The sequence below is a fragment of the Colossoma macropomum genome, unplaced genomic scaffold, assembly GCF_904425465.1.
Source record: "Colossoma macropomum unplaced genomic scaffold, Colossoma_macropomum, whole genome shotgun sequence".
NCBI classification, from domain to species: domain Eukaryota; kingdom Metazoa; phylum Chordata; class Actinopteri; order Characiformes; family Serrasalmidae; genus Colossoma; species Colossoma macropomum.
The window spans coordinates 42268127-42287445 of NW_023494789.1; the positions used below are offsets into that span (position 1 = coordinate 42268127).

Genomic DNA, 19319 nt, shown 5'->3' on the forward strand with positions numbered 1-19319 from the left:
GCTCTGTGAGGGTCCATGGGGTTCCTGACCACTGAAGAACAGGGTAAAAGGGGGCTAACAAAGTATGCAGAGAAACAGATGGACTACAGTCTGTAATTGTAGAACTACAAAGTGCACCTGTACACACACACATTTCTATTGGTCCATTTTATTTTTAATAAATATATAAACATGGATGATGTAGATATTGTGTAAAGTCCTGTACGGTGCTTTTGGTCAATAGAAATTGTAGTGTTGACCTGTGCTCAGTCCATCTGCGATCACTCTGTGCTTCAAAAGCTCCTCTCCTCCAGCCGACATTCCACTGCGTCCCTGCGCCGCGATCCACACTTCCTCAGGAAACAGCTTCACTTCCTGTTAAATTACTACCTCAGAGACTGCACACAGTCAAAACCTACAGACACACAGCGACTCCTCCCCTCCATCACAGCAACACACACTCTCCTCATTCAAGCTTGTCAGAAGTTGTCAGCCATGCAGGCGACTCGCACCTGCCTCCTCCTCCTCTTCCTCTTCACCTGTAAGGACTCACCTTTAATTGAGTTTAACCTGAATTTCAGAATTTAATTTATATTACAGTAAATATGAGCACTGAATATGAACTGATCTGTGATTTCTCTCTTTCCTCGCTGTGCCGCGCTCTCTCTCCGCTGACCAACAGGTAGAGAAACCCAATCAGGTCAGTATTCCAGCGGTTACTGCTACGCTTTGTCTGAGGTTTAGCTTTTCATTTAAACTAAGTTACTTTCTGCTCTCTTTTCTGGGTGTTTGTCTTTACATGTGGTCATTTTAGTGGTTTGTGTATTCTTTTATCCCCTTCAACTACAGACTTATTATTCATTAATTATATATAAATATTAATTATGTAGCATCTACTATAAATTATTCATTATCTACTATGAATTATTCAGCATCTACTGTAAATTATTTAGTAATGACAAGTTATTCAGTATTTACTATGAATTATTTAGTATCTGCTATGAATTATTGAATGATAACAACTAATTGTTTAGTATCTATTACAATTTATTCAGTATCTACTATAAATTGTTCAGTATCTACTATGAATTATTCAGTATCTACTACAAATTATTCAGTATTTACTATGAATTATTCAGTATTTACTACAAATTATTCAGTATTTACTATGAATTATTTAGTATCTACTGTAATTATTTAGCATCTACTCTGAATTATTTAGTATCGATTATAAATTATTCAGTATCTACTGTAACTATTTAGTATCTACTCTGAATTATTCAGTATATACTAGGAATTATTCAGTATTGACTTAATTATTCAGGGTCTACTATAAATAATTCAGTATCTACTACAAATTATTCAGTAATTATGACATTATTCAGCATCTACTATAAATTATTCAGTATTTAATTTAGTATCTGCTATGAATTATGCTTCTAGAATTATTTTCATCAATGAATTATTCAGTAATCATTACTGATCAAATGAATCAATAATTGCTATGAATTCTTTGGTAACTTGTCTTATAGAGTTATTTATTACACCTTTTATCACCTTATTGCTTTTTAATCTCTGTGTTGTAAACAGATGTGTTTATGTTTGTGTTCAGTTTATCTGAGTCGAGGCTGCTTTGTTATTCTGAGCTTTAGTCTGTAGAAAGTGTCAGATGGTGTCACACAAGCCACAGGCATGTTTAGCAGTGTCAGATGATGGAAGTAATTTTAGTGCATGAGCTTATGGGAGGATGCCCCACGGCGTTATCTGAAACCAAGAGACGAGATACTTCTGTTTTCACAGTAATGTTTTTCACTTTTACTGGAACATGTACACATGTGCACATGTAGCTGGTTTCATACGGCCATTAAATCTGATTGCACAGTCTGATCTATTAAGAAGAGTTCTGTTTGAGTTTTTATATCTGATAGCAGCACACTTTTCTCACCAAACCTGTACTATTCCACTGAGCACTTGCTGCTAAGCAACAGCAGGGTTTTAAGATTATCTCAGTTCAGGTTTGCCATCAATAATGTCCAAAATTGTTTCTGAAATGAAGGGTGTTAATAGTGAGTTTGCCCTCCTTTGCTGCAGTAACAGCTTCTACTCTTCCTGGAAGACTAAATTTACAATAGATGTTGGAACATTTATGTGAGGATTTGATTGAGCATTAGTGAGGTCAGGTGCTGATGTTGGATGGTCAGTTCTAGATCACTCCAAATCATCCCAAAGGTATTGGATGGAGCTCCATCACTCCAGAAAACACAGCTCCACTGCTGTGGATCACCTTAGATTCACGTAAAGCTACTCCAGAGACCCCTTTTATTGGTCCGTGCTTTTCTATGGAGATTATACAAGCTGTGTGAGCAGTTGAACACCTTTATCAGGAATGGGTGACCTTAAAGTAGCTGAATTCACTCATCAGAACGAAAATATTCAGTGTGTCACTCTTTATCTTCGTTGCAGCTTCCATTCTTTTCAGGAAACTTACTTACTTTCAGTTTCTCACAGAAATCTGCAGACACACCTCCAGTCTTAGAAGTTGGTTGATCATTTTCTGAAGTAATCAAACACATTCAGTGATGTTGAGGTCTGGACTCTGGGGTGGTCAGTCGATGGTTCAGCTTCTTTGTTTGATGTGTCTGTCTCCATTTACCTGGTGGGGGCAGTTTTGGTGGTCTACGGGTCTTGCGGGGGGTTGTTTTCTCTATCGATTTTATCATTTTTTTCAACGTCGGCTTTTGGAAACTCTCTTCGCTTATGTAAGAGGATTATCTTATACCTAATCTCATCAGAAATTTCTCCCAAAAAATGAATAACGTGTACTTAACAGTGCACATTAATTCAGTTTTCAGGGGTTTTAGTTTGCTGGTCAGTAGCAGTGTAAGCATTCTGACCTACTGAGGAAACAGGATCAGAGTGGGCTATTCCTTTATTTGGGCATGTCGGCAACTACAAACAGAGCATGACTTCAAAGATCTACTAGTGTTGGTGATAGTTCATGAGTAAAGGTAGTTAGAGCAGTATGTATGTGTGTGGTTGGGTGGAGTTGAGGGTTTTAAAATAGCTCTGCTCTCTTGTGTGTTTGTTTAATGATGCGGTTTTCCTTCCTATCCTGACGCCCCTGTTTACTGGGGCATCCCCCTGTGGGGCCGTTGCTGGACTGAGGAGCAGGAGGGGCAGAGAGTGTGCTAACTGAACTAAAAAGTTTAGAAATCCTAGCCTCTACAGCCAAATAGTGCACTATTTATCGAGTATGGATGTGAGTCCCAAATCAATATTTCTTAGCTGTATTTTGTACCGTTGGCAGAATACTTATTCATATCGATTATTATTAATAATAACTTACAGTAACCCACGGCCTCTCATGGCTTATTGCTTTAATATACATCTATATGCCTGAAATTGCAGTATTTTCTGGAGTGAAAATGAGTCGTATCTGATCTTTAATGTGATTTTACAAACAACAAAATCAAAAACACATCTGGGTGAGAGAGGGTGGCAACATGAACAAAAAAAAAATATGATCTCATGAGCCCTTTGTTGACTGAGGCTGAATGATTAATGAAAAAACATGAAAATGATTGTTTGTTTCTGATGAATATGTGAGAATATAAGCCAATATCAGCATCTCTGTCATTCATTGGCCCAACAAACGCAAAGCTCAGACCCCCATCTATAATAATTAACTGATCAATTAACTTCATTTTTCTCAGAAAAAAGCTGATCTTCGTTAAATGTGGGCTACAGTCTCTAGGGCAAAAGGGTTTCTAATAAAGTGGACAAGAACTGTAAACTCACAGTTGGAGCCCCGCTGGTGACATCCTGTATAAATAAAAATAATGCGTGGTCATGCAGCATTAACACATCGGAACGAGATCTTAATGTACAGGACCTGTCTCATGGCCACAACTTATTTCCCTCGTTTCCACACCTTAATAAGTCATGGCCACGCATTGGGATCTCATCCCCATGCCTTACTAAATCATGGCTACGACCTAATTATCTCATTCCCACACCTTACTAAGTCATGACCATGCATCAGGATCTCAGCGTAGATGAAATTTGGCGCGTTTGCTTTGCTGCAGCTTTAGCATTTCAGCAGAGTAGCTTAGCTAGTTTTTGCTTTCAGGCTGTTTCCACCACAGGCTACATTAAAAACTGCTTACATGCTAAAAGACTGATATTTGAAATGTTTCTCACGTTTGACTTTCCAGCCCCTTTCAGTGCTGGTTTAAAGGTGCTGTTTAACTTGCTGTAGCTTTAGCTTTGAAACGGAGCTGGTTGTTGCTTTCAGGCTGCAGATCAGCTCTGCTTTGAGGTTTTTAATGAGCTGATTAGTTTGATCAGGTGTCAAAGAGCAGGACAGCACTCGAATGTGCAGGACCAAGATGAGGATAGGGAAAAACCAGGCTAGATTTACAGATCAGTGTATATACTAGGCACCAGATGTTCAAATATTAGCATGTAGCATGGCAGGAACTTGGGCTGGAGTTCTGATTGACTTCTGCTTTGAGCTAGAAGGATGGACCCCCACCTCGATGAACAGGGTTTGAGAACTTTATCACAAGAAGGTAGAGATGGAAATTTATAGAACATATAGCTCAGAAGGAGGAGCTTCATATGTGGTCCTCCTTCCAACCTTGGAAGAGGCCTTCTTAATTTTTGACTATTGATTATTGTTGACTATGTTTCTATGACATCACTTGTGTGCTTTGGGTGCTCAACTATTCATAAACATTGTGTTTAGGAACTTATTAAGATATCCTTTAAACATGTTGGGTCTGGTACTGATTTTTAGGTTAGTCTATGTATTAGCTTATATTAGTGTCTCTAATTCCAGTGTCTTCAAGTTTTTTCCACTTAATAAATAATAACTGAAATAAATAGAAAATGTAGTGTAAAGTTGTGCTATCAATGTCAGTGTAGTCTGCACATCTTGTGTCAGCTTTATTATGTCTGATTTGCATAATGTCTAATACTGAGCTCTTCTGAACAAGCTATAATACAGGACAGGTAATCAGAACAGAGCTTTTTTGCATATATCCGTCTTAAAGGCACAGTAACATAAATAACCTGTTTAATTTTAAGGGACAAAGAGTAGCTGGAAAATGGCCATGTAGAAAAGGCTGACTGAAACATTATGACTATTTTCAGTACATAAAACCACACAAATATCATAAGTGCACCTCCAGGAGAAACATAAAGTACAAGAAATGTGTGGGCCCTTTAAATAAACCAGTTAAATTGCTTGTTACTTTACAAATTGATTTGTTAGGCTGAGCTGACCAACCATTTTTACAGTGTACCATTACTGGAATCAGCTTTCAATGATATAAGCCTAGTTTTGTTGAAGATAACTATATAAAGTGATTCTAATATGATGTTCATGCTCTACAACTTCACAGATTTCAAATACATAGTCGAAAGCTGTAATAAGCAAAAACAGGTGTAGACGATTCTAAAATGACTGAGAAAGCTGTAGAAGATCAAGAATGAAGTCCTAATTAATATTTGTAATGAGGTATCCAAGCTAAGACCACAGCATTTCCTTTTGGTCCTTTATCAGTAGGGCAGTGTTGTGCTAAACCAGTCATTGTTAGCTGAAATGCTAACAGTGTTTTTAGAATTGGCTAGCTATTCAAATATGTTGAGTTTGAGCTTCAACTGTAGAGAACAAGAGAATCATAAATGAAAGAGAAACCAGAGAAACAGAAGTCATCGGTCCTACTATAAGCTATGAAAAGGCCTCCATTCTACTGCAGTTTAGTCTCAGCTAAACTGCTAAACAAACTCCACTCACACAAAGAGGCTACAAAACAATGCAGTTGTTTTTGTTCAAAATTAGCCAAATCAGATGTAACAGTGAGTCATACAGTGTCAGAAACTACATAATCAAGTCTAATAGACGTTACTGACCAACTCCACACTGTTCGATGATTTAGGCCTGCAGTTAGCACCATGATAATCTTTGTATAAGCACTCGTAGACCTCTAGACCTCATCATGCTGTAGTGAGTGTCATGCCTGTTTGCCTATAGGAAATATGGATGTCATTTTTTTGTAAATTGCTGATATTGCGCCATATGTCAAACAAAATGTTTGAAACCTGAAATGTTTTGTTCTGTGTACATTTTTCCACTTCCTGCCACTGAATCCTCTGAATTACAATGTCATTTATCAGTGAAAATACTATTAATGGGAATTCCATTTCTTGTCAGTGGCTCAGCTCACAAATACGGCTCGAATATGGATCTTCATTCAGTAGCAATATCATTTTTTTGTTTTTGTGTTTCCCAAAATTAGCCAAGTTAGAAATGTTATCTATGATTTAATTTTCAGTAGAACTAATTGCTAAAAATTGCATTTGTTATTAAGTAGTTTCCCTGGGTGGTTTTTGAGAGGAAGCGATCACATGACAGGCAGAAGGGCAAAATGCAGGCAAATCCATCAACCATCTCGTGAAGAATTACTTGAAAACCACCAAGAACAAGACCAGAACCAAAAAAACACAGCAAGCAGCAGGTTTGAGGATAATGAGGGGGCAGAATACCACCTAAAACTGCCAAAGCAACTTCCACATTTAACAAATGTGCCATCTTATAAAATGAGTTCAGTGCGCAGGACAGTGAGCTTGTGCCAAGCATTGTGTGCATTTCCATATGTTAGGCTAACAACACTGTAATTTAGACACCCATGTGACATTCGGAGGAAAAATAAGGCAGAACATAACATTTTTGTTTACCCCAGGGTCTGGTAGCAGCAATTTTCGAGAACAATTTTTCTCCCAGTTAGCAAAATTTATCTGGCCTACTTGTGGGGTACGGTCTTGGGTTTATTTTGATTCAGTATACAGCCCAGTCCTCAGCCCAGATCTGGACCACATACTGTAAAGTGAGTAGAAATAATGGATGTGTGCCAAATTTGGCCCAGTTACATTGTTGGTCCACAACATTCGTGGCAGATTTCACTCACCGTATGAAGCTGTATGGGAATCTGGTCCTATTCTGGCCCATATGCCTAACATCTGTCTGCAACCGATACTCGCGTAGGAAAGCAAGAATCATCCCAAAAATGTCTGCTAACTAAAGTTCCTAATGAGGGCATGACACTGATTAATGATGGCAGGGCTTCAGAGGTCTACAGGCTTGTCTATTAGGTCTATTAGCCTCGTAGCTCCAATATGATGCTAAAGAAGCACATTTGTTTGACCTCATAATGGCTGATTGACTATATTATTAAAAGTACAATCAAAGGGAAAAAAACAGAGTTACTCCAGAGGCTAAGCTTTTCTCTCATGACTTCCTGTAACAAGAGTTCCTGGAGCATTTTAATACAAGAAAAGAAAATAGTTGTTAAAATATTAATAGTGATTGAAGTTCCACTCATTCTCACATTCCACTTTTGTTTCTCCAGAATTTGTCATAAAAAACGTCACACTCTTCGTTCATCCTGCAAAAGAAGTGGAACGAGGCACGAACCTGACACTAACCTGCAATGCTCAAGTTAGCCATACCGGCGGCCATCTTCCCCAGTACACATACAACTTCTACAAAGACTTCAAGCCCAAAGAATTACACACGCAAAAGACGCACGCTGTGGAGCAGATGAACTTCTCCATCCCTGATGCTCGAGCCTTTGACTCAGGAACGTACCAGTGCGAGTTGGTGATCGATCAACAAAAGGAGAACAGTCAAACTGCGGATGTCAAAGTCAAAGGTTAGCAATTTACTGTCTGCATCGAACCATGTCCATTTCTGCATTTTACTTTTGTCATTATAATAACATGCTCTCTCAGTGCTGTTGTTGCATTTGTTTTGATGTGTAAAAAACCTGATCTAGCAAAGAATATTCAGAATAAATAGATGCTGCCTTTTTAGACTCATAAATAGTAATGCACTTCACTCTACACTGGGCTTTTTTTTTGTTACAGATCAGTAATTATTAAGTTAGTGAATCATGTTCTATATACAATAAAGGCAGCATGGAGCTTCTCTTATACACTGGCTGTGTTTACATGCAAAATTTTTGCCAATCCAATTGAATACTTTCCAGTTATAGATTAAGACTGAGGTGTTTATGTGCTCACTCTACTCAACAATCTGATGAAAATCTCCATTTACATGCACACTCCAAGCAATCAGATCCAAAATCACGTGTCTGCGTAGCAAACCCCTTAGCGTAGATGTTACCATGACAGCAAGCATCACGTGAGTCCAGTCAGAGTGAGATGAGCAGCAGTGAGCAGTGCTTGTGTTTTTAATTACTTTAAAATGATGTCATGTGAACGTTTTTCACATGTACTTATTAAAGAAGGCAGAGAGGAAGACGTCGTGCTCTGAGACCCATAAGCTGGACACCCCCGTCTCACCGCTGTCTTTTAAAGCTCAAAGCATAAACTTTGTCTCCTCTGCAGACCAGTTTCTGCTCCCGCCGTGTTAAACGTTATGAACTTTTGCTATGACGTGACGCACATGCACAGAATGTACTTAAACGTTCTGATTGGGAAAGTAATCAGATACAGGCATTTACATGGCTATTATTCTTCTATTTAACAGATTATTTTCAGGGTTCCCCACCTCGTTTAATAGGATAAAAAATGTATTCTGAATGGCCTCGGTCGGACTAGTGTATCCCGATTGAGGTGTGTGCATGGACGTATTGTATTGCGATTAAGCTGTTAGCTGGATTATTAATGGATTATCAGGCTGCATGTAAACATGGCTAGTGATAGGAAACATGGTAAAACAAACTCTTCTATCTTTGCTAACAATTGCAGTAACAATTACTGAGAAACCTTCAGATTTATATAAACACAAATTAGCAAACTCTTTCCTCAGTTGAGGATAAAGCCTTTTTTTTTGGAATTATCAGTTTATATAGAATTTGCTAAGATAACATTCACTAGCTAAGTAGCTAGCATAGGTTTCCTTACTATTGGCCACTGTAAAGTACTTTACTCACCAAAATTAATTTATTTTCAGAAGAGATATGTGTGTAAAATAATGTCCAGGACTCATTTGACTTTGAAAGAACATATTTTTTTTCAATAATAACATTTTTGTTTACTTGTTACTGTTGTTAATACCGCTAGAATAATGGGCGTCCCCCAATATTAGCCACCTCACTTCGAATGAGAGAATAGCTGGGTTTTCTGTAATTCATTCATTAAAACAGCATATCATGTTTACAGAGGGATTAATTTTGTCCTTTGTACTCTGAATATGTGACATTAGTTAGTAAAAACACTTAGCAGTGTGCTAACTTAGCAGTTAGATCAACTAGTGAGTAAAAACTGCACTTTCACTGTAATCTGGCACTCACTTCGCTGCAGTGGATGAATAAAAAGCCTTTATACAGTTGTTAAAGAATTATTTGGTTAGTGCTTTATTCGTTTTAGTAAATGTAAATGTGGGGGAACAACAGTGAGATGAAAGTGCACAGTTTGATTAAGAATCTTTAACAGCACAGCTTAAAGTTGCTAATATCTAACATAAGAGCACAGCATTCCGTACACTTCAGCATTCCATACACTTCCCTACAACTTTCCCTATTTGTGTAATAAACACCACACTGTCATTGTCATATATCCTTGTTTCCATCAAAACGGTTGGCAAGAACAGCTAAGCTGAGTTTGGACATTAAATCTGTGTAAATAGTGACCGACCCCCCAGCGCGACCCAAAAATGGATTTTTTAGTTTGTGAGAAACTCATTCTGTGTGGGAAATGTGAGTTGGATGATCGCTAAATGGCTTCTTTAAAAGTCAGAAACGTCCTAGTTGTCCCCTTGGTCTTGAGCGCAGCATAGCATTATTAGTGTTTATGCTAGCAGCCAGTACCATAATCATAATAAAGCAATCATAGCTACACCCTCAGATGTATAGAGTAGGGGGGGTACAATACAAACTTTTGGAGGTAAAGAAAATCAGAAGAAAAATAGCTTATTGACGCAACACGGAAAACACATCAAAACAGTCCTATAAATGTTTGCTGTTGTTCGACCTGCAGGGCTGCAAGTGCCAGAGCTGATTGTGGATAAGCAGAGGGTGAGTGAGGGTGAGAGAGTGAGCGCCACCTGCAGGGCAGAGGAAGAAAAGGGTTCACTGCTGTTCTCCTTTAAAGATGGCACTAAAGAAGTGTACAGACAATCTTCAGAAAGTGGCCACGTGCAGACACTATTGCAACTCCGCTACGCAAGGATTGCAAGACTGTCCTGCTCGTACGTCATTGATCGATTAGAGTCAAACGTCAGTAATGTGGTCACTGTTGAAGTGCAAGGTAAGAAAATTAGTTCATGCTGTCATTCATAATTAGATAGTGATTACTTTATAAATTCAGTCCAGTGACTTAAAATTACATGACTGATAAAATAATCAGTAATGTCATTTTTCAGAAGTATTATTTTAAATGACCCTTAGTTTAATTGGAGATTATTTATAAACTGTCCTCTATAAAGCATGAATAGTAAACATGGTTCTTTGTTCTATGACATGCAAAAGTTATAGCGCCCCTGGCCAAATCTCATGTTTTTGTTGATTTTCGAAGTGAAATTAAGTTAAAACATCCTCTAAACACACATCTGCACATTTTAATGCACATTTAACATATTGAAAAAAATAAAACTTATGCTTCTATTTTTGTTTTATTTTTTTCCTCAACATGTGAATTTCAATCATGACAAAAATGACAAGTTTTGTTTGTTCAAAGTTTGCTTGTTAGGGATGTGTTAACTTATTTTTGCTTAGGAAACCAACAAAACATATAATTTTACCAGGGGTGTTCAAACTTTTGCACACAGCTGTGCATCTGTTGGACAAATGCAGACTCTGTTTTGTTAGTGTTTCACTATTTAAATTTTTTTAAACCCAGAGCTGGACATCAGGCCAAATATCACCTTCCAGCCATCCACAGAGGTCATTGAGGGGGACACTGTGCAGATCTTCTGTCCCGTGGACTCAAAATTCCAAAACTCAACATTCTCACTCTGGCTGATCAAAGGCAGGGATATCCTCAAACCTGACATGAAAAACTCCCACTACAGTAAGGTGGTCCAGGCCGCGGACACTGGGGAATACGAGTGCAGCACTAAAATGAACAGTATCACCAAAACTGATGCTCAAAATCTGACAGTCAAAGGTGAGAAATGTTCAAGTTCAAGAGTTTTGTGTGTGGTCATTTCAGCTGTATACAAGTACACAGTGGAACAAAACAACATTCCTCCAGGACCAACACAGAAACACAAGTGCATACCATATACAGTATGACATATTAGCAGGTAGCCTAGCATATAGCTTTAGCAGTCATTGAGATAGAAACCAGAACAACAGCAACGGATTATAGTAGTTACTTGATAAAGTAATTCTAGCAGCCGATGTTGTTAAAGAAATAAAATGTGCAAAAGTGCAAATGATATTTAAATATAGTATTGACATTGATTTATTAATGTGTTTATGATGTTAGTATTTTAATGAACTGTTAATTGTATTTATAGCTGAATTTGGTCTGCAGAATCTCTTTTGACAGGAATATTTAGTCACTATCAGGACGAAATATTTTTTTGTTTTTTACAGAACTTGAAAATACCAGTACTGCTGTAATGGCTTAGCAACACCTTAGCAACAACCTGGGATTGCATATTAATGGCTTAGGAACACCATAGCAACCACCTGGGATTGCATATTAATGGCTTAGCAACATCTTAGCAACCACCTGGGATTCCATAGTAATCGCTTAGCAACATCTTAGCAACCACCTAGGATTCCATACTAATGGCTTAGCAACGTCTTAGCACCCACCTGGGATTCCATACTGATGGCTTAGCAACATCTTAGCAACCACCTGGGATTACATACTAAGATATTTTTATTTATTCTGCTGAAACCTGACTGATTCGTCTCACAAGCAGAACAGGAGGGGACTTTTTTAATATAGCCTTATATAATCGATCAACCAAGTAAAGGCATGTTTGATGAAGCTACAAGGCTAATGTGGCTAATAAGCTGATGTACACCAGTTAGCATCACCCCAAGTAAAAAAAAAAATGGATGAAGTGATACACATAACAGTGAGTCATACACTGTCAGAAACCACATAATCAAGTCTATTCGAGATACTGAACACAGTTTGAGGCCAGTGTGTGAAGCTTACTGGTGGGATATTAGCTTCTATTACTTGTTCCAAACTAACGTGTTCTTTCTCTGTCCTAGAGTTGTTTTCCAAGCCAGTTCTGACCATAACACCAGTCGGAGTGTTCGAAGGGCAGCCGTTTAATGTCATCTGCAAAAGCTCCAACTTTGAATCAAAGAGAATCCGCCAGGATGAAGTGAAATATTCCATCTACAGGAACGAACACCTCGTCACTCCTGGAGCGTTTGACGGAGGGTACAGGGATATAGCCGGCACACACACTGATGGGAATTATACGTGCAACGCTCAAACAAAAAACATCATTAAATGGAGCCAGCTTCAGATCTTCAAAGCTAAAAGTAAAACAGCTTTGCTCTAAAAACTTAATGATAAATAATCGGTTGATTTACTTGAAAGGTGTCTTTATAACACATTCGTAACATCTTACATAAACACTTCATAACATGTTCATTAATGTTAAAATCAGTATTCATAAAGCATACATGTTTTACACTATATTAATATAGACTACCATGTCATTTTACTGAGATACATTTTTTTCAAAATAAAAGTCCTCCTTTTTTAGTCTTATTTTCAGTGACACGCCTCATTTCTGGACAGCTGAAATAAAAATGACCTTGCTTTACTCGTTTGGTCGTTAAGTGCTTTGACATTTTGGCACATTTCGCCTAAACCCTCAGCTTCTTTTTAATTATTTGTTTCTTCCTCACGTATGGTATTGGAGAAGGAACAAGTATAATTGTGCATTGGTTATGCCATTTAATTGACATGGTTTAAGGCTAACATCTCTGTTAAATGACACAGTAGTCCATATTAATATCATGTAAAACATGTATGCTTTATGAATGTTGATTTAAACATTGATGAATATGTTATGATGTGTTTCTGTAACATGTTATGAATGTGTTATGTTGACACCCTTCAAGTAAAGTGCTACCATAATTATTTTGGGTTACACGATGGCAACAGCTTAACTAAATTACAATGAACTGCTGAACAGGTTCAGGATTTTAACTGGTACACACTCAACAGTACTGTTTTATTTTTGATTAAAAAAAATACCTTATTTTGTACTTTTATACAAAGTTTTTTTTTGTACAGACTTTTATACTTTGTACTTTATTCATTGTATTTCATACATACTACCTGCTACACTGAAAAAACTTGATTCAGATGTTCTTTTTTCAGTGTAGCAGGTAGTTATATGACATAAAAAGATTATCCTATATAGTTTGTACATGTTTATTAGCTACAAACTAAACTGAATCTGGGCTGTGAAAGAAAGCAGATATTCTTACTGTGGTTCTTCTGGGTTCTTTACTGGGTTCTTTCTGTCTGTATGTGTGACATTACATTAAAATGTACGTGATGCTAGGTTAAATGTAATGTAACCATTAAAATGTAATGTAAACATGTTTATAGGGACCATCTTGTTATGAGATATTGTGCTTCACCTACTTATTAGCTAGAACCCATAAGTCAGTGGTCTACAACCCTGGTCTTGGAGAGCTCCCCTCCTGCAGAACCTAGTTCCAGGCACAATTTGCCACACCTGCTCCAGCTAATTAACCTCTTTCCAAGCTTCTGATTGGCTAGATCAGATTAGAGTTAAGTGAGGGGCGGGGGCAGTTTATTGGATTACAGGTTGGATCTAAACTCTGCAGGACTCACTAGGACAAGGGTTGGAGACCACTGCTGTAAATCACTTCAGTGTAGTTCAGTTAGACTGACTTGTTACTTAATATTATTTTACCCAATATAATTACACATTACTGTGGAGTTTGTACCACACAGTCAGTTAATATCTAGTGCCTGTTTGGGGTTTAATTGTAATTTAGTTAAGCTGTTTTGGAACCTAGCATCACGTAAAATGAAGACCTTGAGATCTGTACTTGATTGCTGACCTAATTCCAAAAAGTTGGGACAGTAAAATGCATGTAAAAACAGAAGAACAGGAAGCAGTGATTTGTAAACTGTCTTTTACAGGGATTTAATTGAAAACAGCACAAAGAAGAGATTTTAAAACAATATCTGTGAATCTTTTAATAATGTTCTGGACTGTAGATGGCGAGATCTCTAAATCCATTGCCATCATGCATTGAGAAATGTTGTTCAACTGTTGCCTCATCGCCTGTTATCTATACACCTGTTTACCTGTGGAAAGTCTCAAAACAGGTGTTTTTGATCATTGCACAAGCTTCTCAGTCTTATGTTGCCCCATCCCAACTTTTTACAGTGTTTTGCAGGCTACAAATTTGGTATATTATTTACAAAAATCAAAGTTGATAAAAAAATGTTTATTGTCTATTTTTTTAGATGCATTGCACTAAGTCTAGACTGTGTCTGATTTTTTTCCACTTCTTCCTCTAGCGCTGGTCTCCAGGCCAGTCATTGAGGTGGTCGATAAGGTGGTCCTGGGTCATCCATTTAAGATTCACTGCCGCTCAGAGAAAGGGAGCTTTCCTATCAACTACACATTGATCAGAAACCATAAGCCGCTGAACCACTACCTGTCTCTGCACAAGGACGACCAGGCCGTCTTCTCTGCTGACATTACCACCAAAGACGAAATCCATGCCTACAAATGCAAGGCGTGGAACAGCCAGAACAGTCCTCCACTGATGAGTGAAGCTCTGTCAGCTCCAGTTATAGGTGAGTTAACCATAATGTTCAATCCGTTTGTGTGTGTGTGTGTGTGTATATATATATATATATATATATATATATATATATATATATATATATATATATATATATATACATACTGTGATGGACTCGCGACCTGTCCAGGGTGTATCCTGCCTTCCGCCCAATGATAGCTGGGATAGGCTCCAGCACCCCACCGCGACCCAGTAGGATAAGCGGTTTAGATGATGTGTGTGTGTATGTATGTATGTATATGTGTATATATATATATGGTCCATTCATCATAAAATGTTCACACAATGTAAAGACAAGTTGGCATTTTGAAATATGAAATATGAAAAACTTCAAAATATGAGGAGTTTTTCTGGTGACAGGGACAAAATGCATTGATTTTTTACTTTAAACTTGACATTTTAAGACCATGTTTTCAAATTTCTGTTCTGGCGGCTCTTTTGTGGTTTTCATACTCCATGTCACTTGACTCATCTCAACAGGGGTTTGGTAATTAGCCGTTTTGAAGGATGGAGTGTGTTGCATTGATCATGGTGATCTGAGGCAGCTACAGAGCATTTCATTCTACTATGCGTGCTTTTCTATGGAGATTGCATGACTGTGTTCATGCATTTTAACACCAAGTGTGAGCAATGGGTGGGTCTTATAGAACCTGACTTCTCTAATTAGAATGGAGTGTCTGGACAGTTTTGGACATGTAGTGTACCAGGACAATCATATCATAATAGCAACCTAATGATTTGTTCCTCCAAAGGCTTCTTTCTATTGGCCAGACAATGCTCACTTAATTCTATTACTATCTTATTATTACAGCTCAGTGTGTTGTTATTTATGGAAAAAAAACTAGTTCTTAAAAACTGTTAATGAGGTCCCACAGGGTTCTACTCTTGGCCCAATGCTTTTTATTAGTTTTTATTACAGAGGTTGGAAAACATTGAAAATTGTTTTGATTAAGTTTTATAGAGATGATACTGTCATATGCTCTTGTAGATTTTGAAAAAATACAGAAAGATTTTAACTTGATACAGAAATTTTAGTGCAGCCTGAAACTAGTGTTGAATGAAAGGAAGACAAAATGGATAGCACTCTGTAACAGTCTTGTCAACCTGAGAAAATTATGTAAATGATATATATTTTATATTATATATGAATTAAGCTATTTATCTCTGTGCTAAACATTTATTTGTTGATTTATTTTATCCATTTTCAAAGCTGTCCTCAAGAAAGTCCATTATTTACAGTGACCATCCAATACCTCATTTATCTAATCAACCCTTCATTAAATTAAATCACTCTGATGGAACAGAACAAAACCATGTGTTGGTTTGAGTTTAGTGGTGTTCTTATCTACATATTCATAACTTTACTGAAAACAACAAATTCTGTCCATTTTTCACTGTATTCCTGTTTATTTGCATATGTTATAGAGTGTTTCACTGGCAAAAACTCTGGAAGCTTTAAACAGTTGGTTTTTCAAGTCTTTTGTACATGCTGCATGTCTTAAACAGAACTGATAGTTCCCATAGTTTAACATTATATACTAGTACAGTTATAAATACTGCTACAGTTATAGACAGTTATGATTTCAAATTGCACATTCATGGGGACATTGAATCAATTACAAACTGTCTCCTAGAACAATATTGATGAGGTATTTTTAAAAAAGTAATTTACAAAAGGAATCTCAATTAAATTAACATTTTTTGCCATCTATTACACTGTACTACCTTTTTGTCAGTTTATGCTACTTTTAAGCATCCCGTTTACTTTACAACCACTTATATACCAACATAAAGAGAAAACAAAAAATTAATAGAGAAAACATGTGGACTTAATAAAATGTAGAAATGTAAATGATATATTTTGTGTTCTTTTCACTTGCAGTTCCTGTAAAGAAGGTGTCTCTGCAAGTCCTCCCGAGGCCTGACCAAGTTATAGAGGGCACTGATGTTTTCCTCATCTGCAACGCTGGCAATGGAACTCCTCCAATCAGCTTTAATTGGTACCGGTTGGGCAGCAACATGCCGCTGAAGTCCAAAACAGTTCAGGTCAATAACTCTGCACATAACCTCTCCGCAGTGAGCAGCGAAGACAGCGGCACGTATTACTGTGAAGCCTTTAACAACGGCAGTGCGCAATCACAGAGCGACAAAGTCACCTTCACAGGTGAGTCAACTCATAAACCAGAAACTCTCTCTTCAATGAGACAGATAGCAGGTGCCAAAGGTGAACCATGATAAGTGTAATAAATATAAAAACACACTTGAACCATCTGATATTCATTAGCAGTGTTGGGGTAGTTACCCAAAAACAGTAATCCATAACAAAAATACTAATGTCTTCTCTCAAACTGTAATGGGATTTTTATTACTCATTACTTCCTGGAAAAATGACTTTCACTAATCATTACTTTACTTTTATGTTGCTCTCTAAAACCCAAACATATCTGTGCCAGCTAGAAAACACATGAGAAAACCCAGGAGTCCTTTCAGTACTTAGAAAGTAGTTGCTAATCAGGGTAAACATCATTTAAAAGCAGTGGCAAACCATGACTATTAAAGAGTTTGCCGCCTCGATTTGAGCTATGAACATCCAAACTTGGTCATAAATGAGGAAAAACCCACCTCAACAATAATGCTAACTTCTGTCAGTTTGAGCCAGAAACATCAAAACATGGTCAAAACATCAGGAAAAAACTACCTCAACAATAATGCTAACTTCTGTCAGTTTGAGCCAGAAACATGAAAATGTGGTCAAAACATCAGAAAAACCCACCTCAAATAGTGCTAACGTCTGTTAGCGCGCTTATGGGATTCTAGTGGTCTATTGGCACCAAGCTAATGGCGATTTGCATTAAATGAACATTATTCTAGATTAAACACAGACCTTTGAAAAAAGATATTCCATGTTTTACTTGAAGCTTGCGACAGATTTTAGCAAATATTTTACCTTGTAGCAGTTTCACAGTGACTCCTTCAGTAGAGAGTCTGGTACAGAGCTGCTGCCGCTGTTTTCTATTTCTAAAATCTCATTGATTAGGCTGTGGATATTTATAGTCAGTGACATATCTGAATATTCCTCAAAAGTGGAATATTTTCTTGTAAAATATGAAGTCAACTTCTTGTGCAAACTTTCCCGTTCCACCTAAAATGAATGTAACTGCACCATTCAAGGTGTAACGGGACAATTTGAATGAGAAATTACTTCAGCTTTGCAACGTTATAGTGTTTGACAGTTTTTCGTTGCAGATTAAACATATAAGGAAACCAGCTAGAGTGATTATAAGTGCAAATTAGTCCATCCGTCTCCAAATTATCAAAGTCTGCTGTATCCGCAAAAGGGCAGTAAAAGAGTCACATGCGGCTCCCGAGCTCCTGAAGTCCAGTGAGAGAGCTCGCTTATCTGTATTTACCTAGATACCATTGAGAAACACAATTACTGATTGGACAATTTTTACATTTTAAGTATTTAACCCTTTTGTTTCCATCCAGAACTTAACGATAAAGCAAGAGTAATACTGCAACACGTACAGTTTAAATAAACTTGATTCTGTGGAATAGAAATTAACCAAAACATTTTTTCCCTGTCTCTTTCCTTTGCAGTGAGAATGGCCCATTGGAAGATTGGCGTAATTGCTGCTGTTTGTCTGCTGTTTTTGGCGTTGTCTGTGGTGGTCCTGATCAAGTACAGGTCTAAGAGAGGTAGAGAGACCTACAGCCCGCCTAGTGTGGCGCTAGCACCCCATGCCTGACCTTCCTCTCAACAAAAAAAAAAACAAAAACCCTCTTTCATCCTCTCTCTCTATCGCAGGTAAACGAGAGACTGCTGCCCAGCTCTCAGTGTGAGTGTGCTTGCTTGTTCGCTTCTTAGACCACATCTGTAGGGAGAAAAGTGTTAGCATTAGCTATTATTAGCCACAGTTATTGGGACCCAAATTTAGCGAGTGGTTTGAGACAACAGTGACGGGTGTTTTAACTAAGCTCCTTAGTGTATTAATAGTCTACATTTGCTGTGGTGGTGACTTAGCTACAGTAGCTGGAGTGCTAACCTAACCAGTAGGCCTATAAAAGCAGGATAAACAGAAATGTAGAGTGCAACAGAGTGATTCTAGAGCTGGCTTTACATGATGAGCAATAGTGTAAATTGCCACTAGTGAACTGTTGACAGTCAACATGTGGAACACAAGTAACAAAGTAATAAAACAAAAAATAAAAATAATTATATATAACAGATTCTGTGCAAACCCCATGGTTATTATCAACACTTACATTCCAGTATTATTTATGTTAAGTAATTTTTAGAGTTTCAAACAGGCTTTCATTGAAATATAGTCTGCCCTCTTTCAAGTAGACCCAACAGCTCGGCAGATAGCTTACAGGCTAACAGCCTTCCCCAAAAATTAGTTTAATTTTGCACATTTTCATACATTTCTTATCCAATTTTTATCTAAAAAGAAATTTTTGACATGTGACAGATGAGCAAGTAAGTGTAAATGATGTATCATTCCTAAATTCATTACTTAAACAATGTACTTTTTT

General features: G+C 37.4%; 1 protein-coding gene across 10 annotated transcripts in view; it reads left to right on the top strand.

The window, feature by feature from the left end:
- The first annotated feature begins 403 nt into the window (after positions 1–403).
- si:dkey-237i9.8 (platelet endothelial cell adhesion molecule) overlaps positions 404–19319 on the top strand; it is a 34889-nt gene continuing 15973 nt past the window's right edge. For 4 of the 10 annotated variants that reach the window (XM_036571388.1, XM_036571386.1, XM_036571384.1 and 1 more), the window contains exons 1-10: positions 404–520; positions 662–679; positions 7392–7694; positions 9985–10254; positions 10846–11112; positions 12183–12461; positions 14494–14775; positions 16666–16947; positions 18384–18482; positions 18592–18622. In XM_036571388.1, the coding sequence (XP_036427281.1) occupies positions 475–520; positions 662–679; positions 7392–7694; positions 9985–10254; positions 10846–11112; positions 12183–12461; positions 14494–14775; positions 16666–16947; positions 18384–18482; positions 18592–18622 (1877 nt within the window). In that variant the 5' untranslated portion in view covers positions 404–474. Of the gene's footprint in view, positions 521–661; positions 680–7391; positions 7695–9984; positions 10255–10845; positions 11113–12182; positions 12462–14493; positions 14776–16665; positions 16948–18383; positions 18623–19319 lie in introns of all 10 variants that reach the window. The other 6 variants (XM_036571381.1, XM_036571382.1, XM_036571383.1 and 3 more) reach the window with 3 other exon arrangements.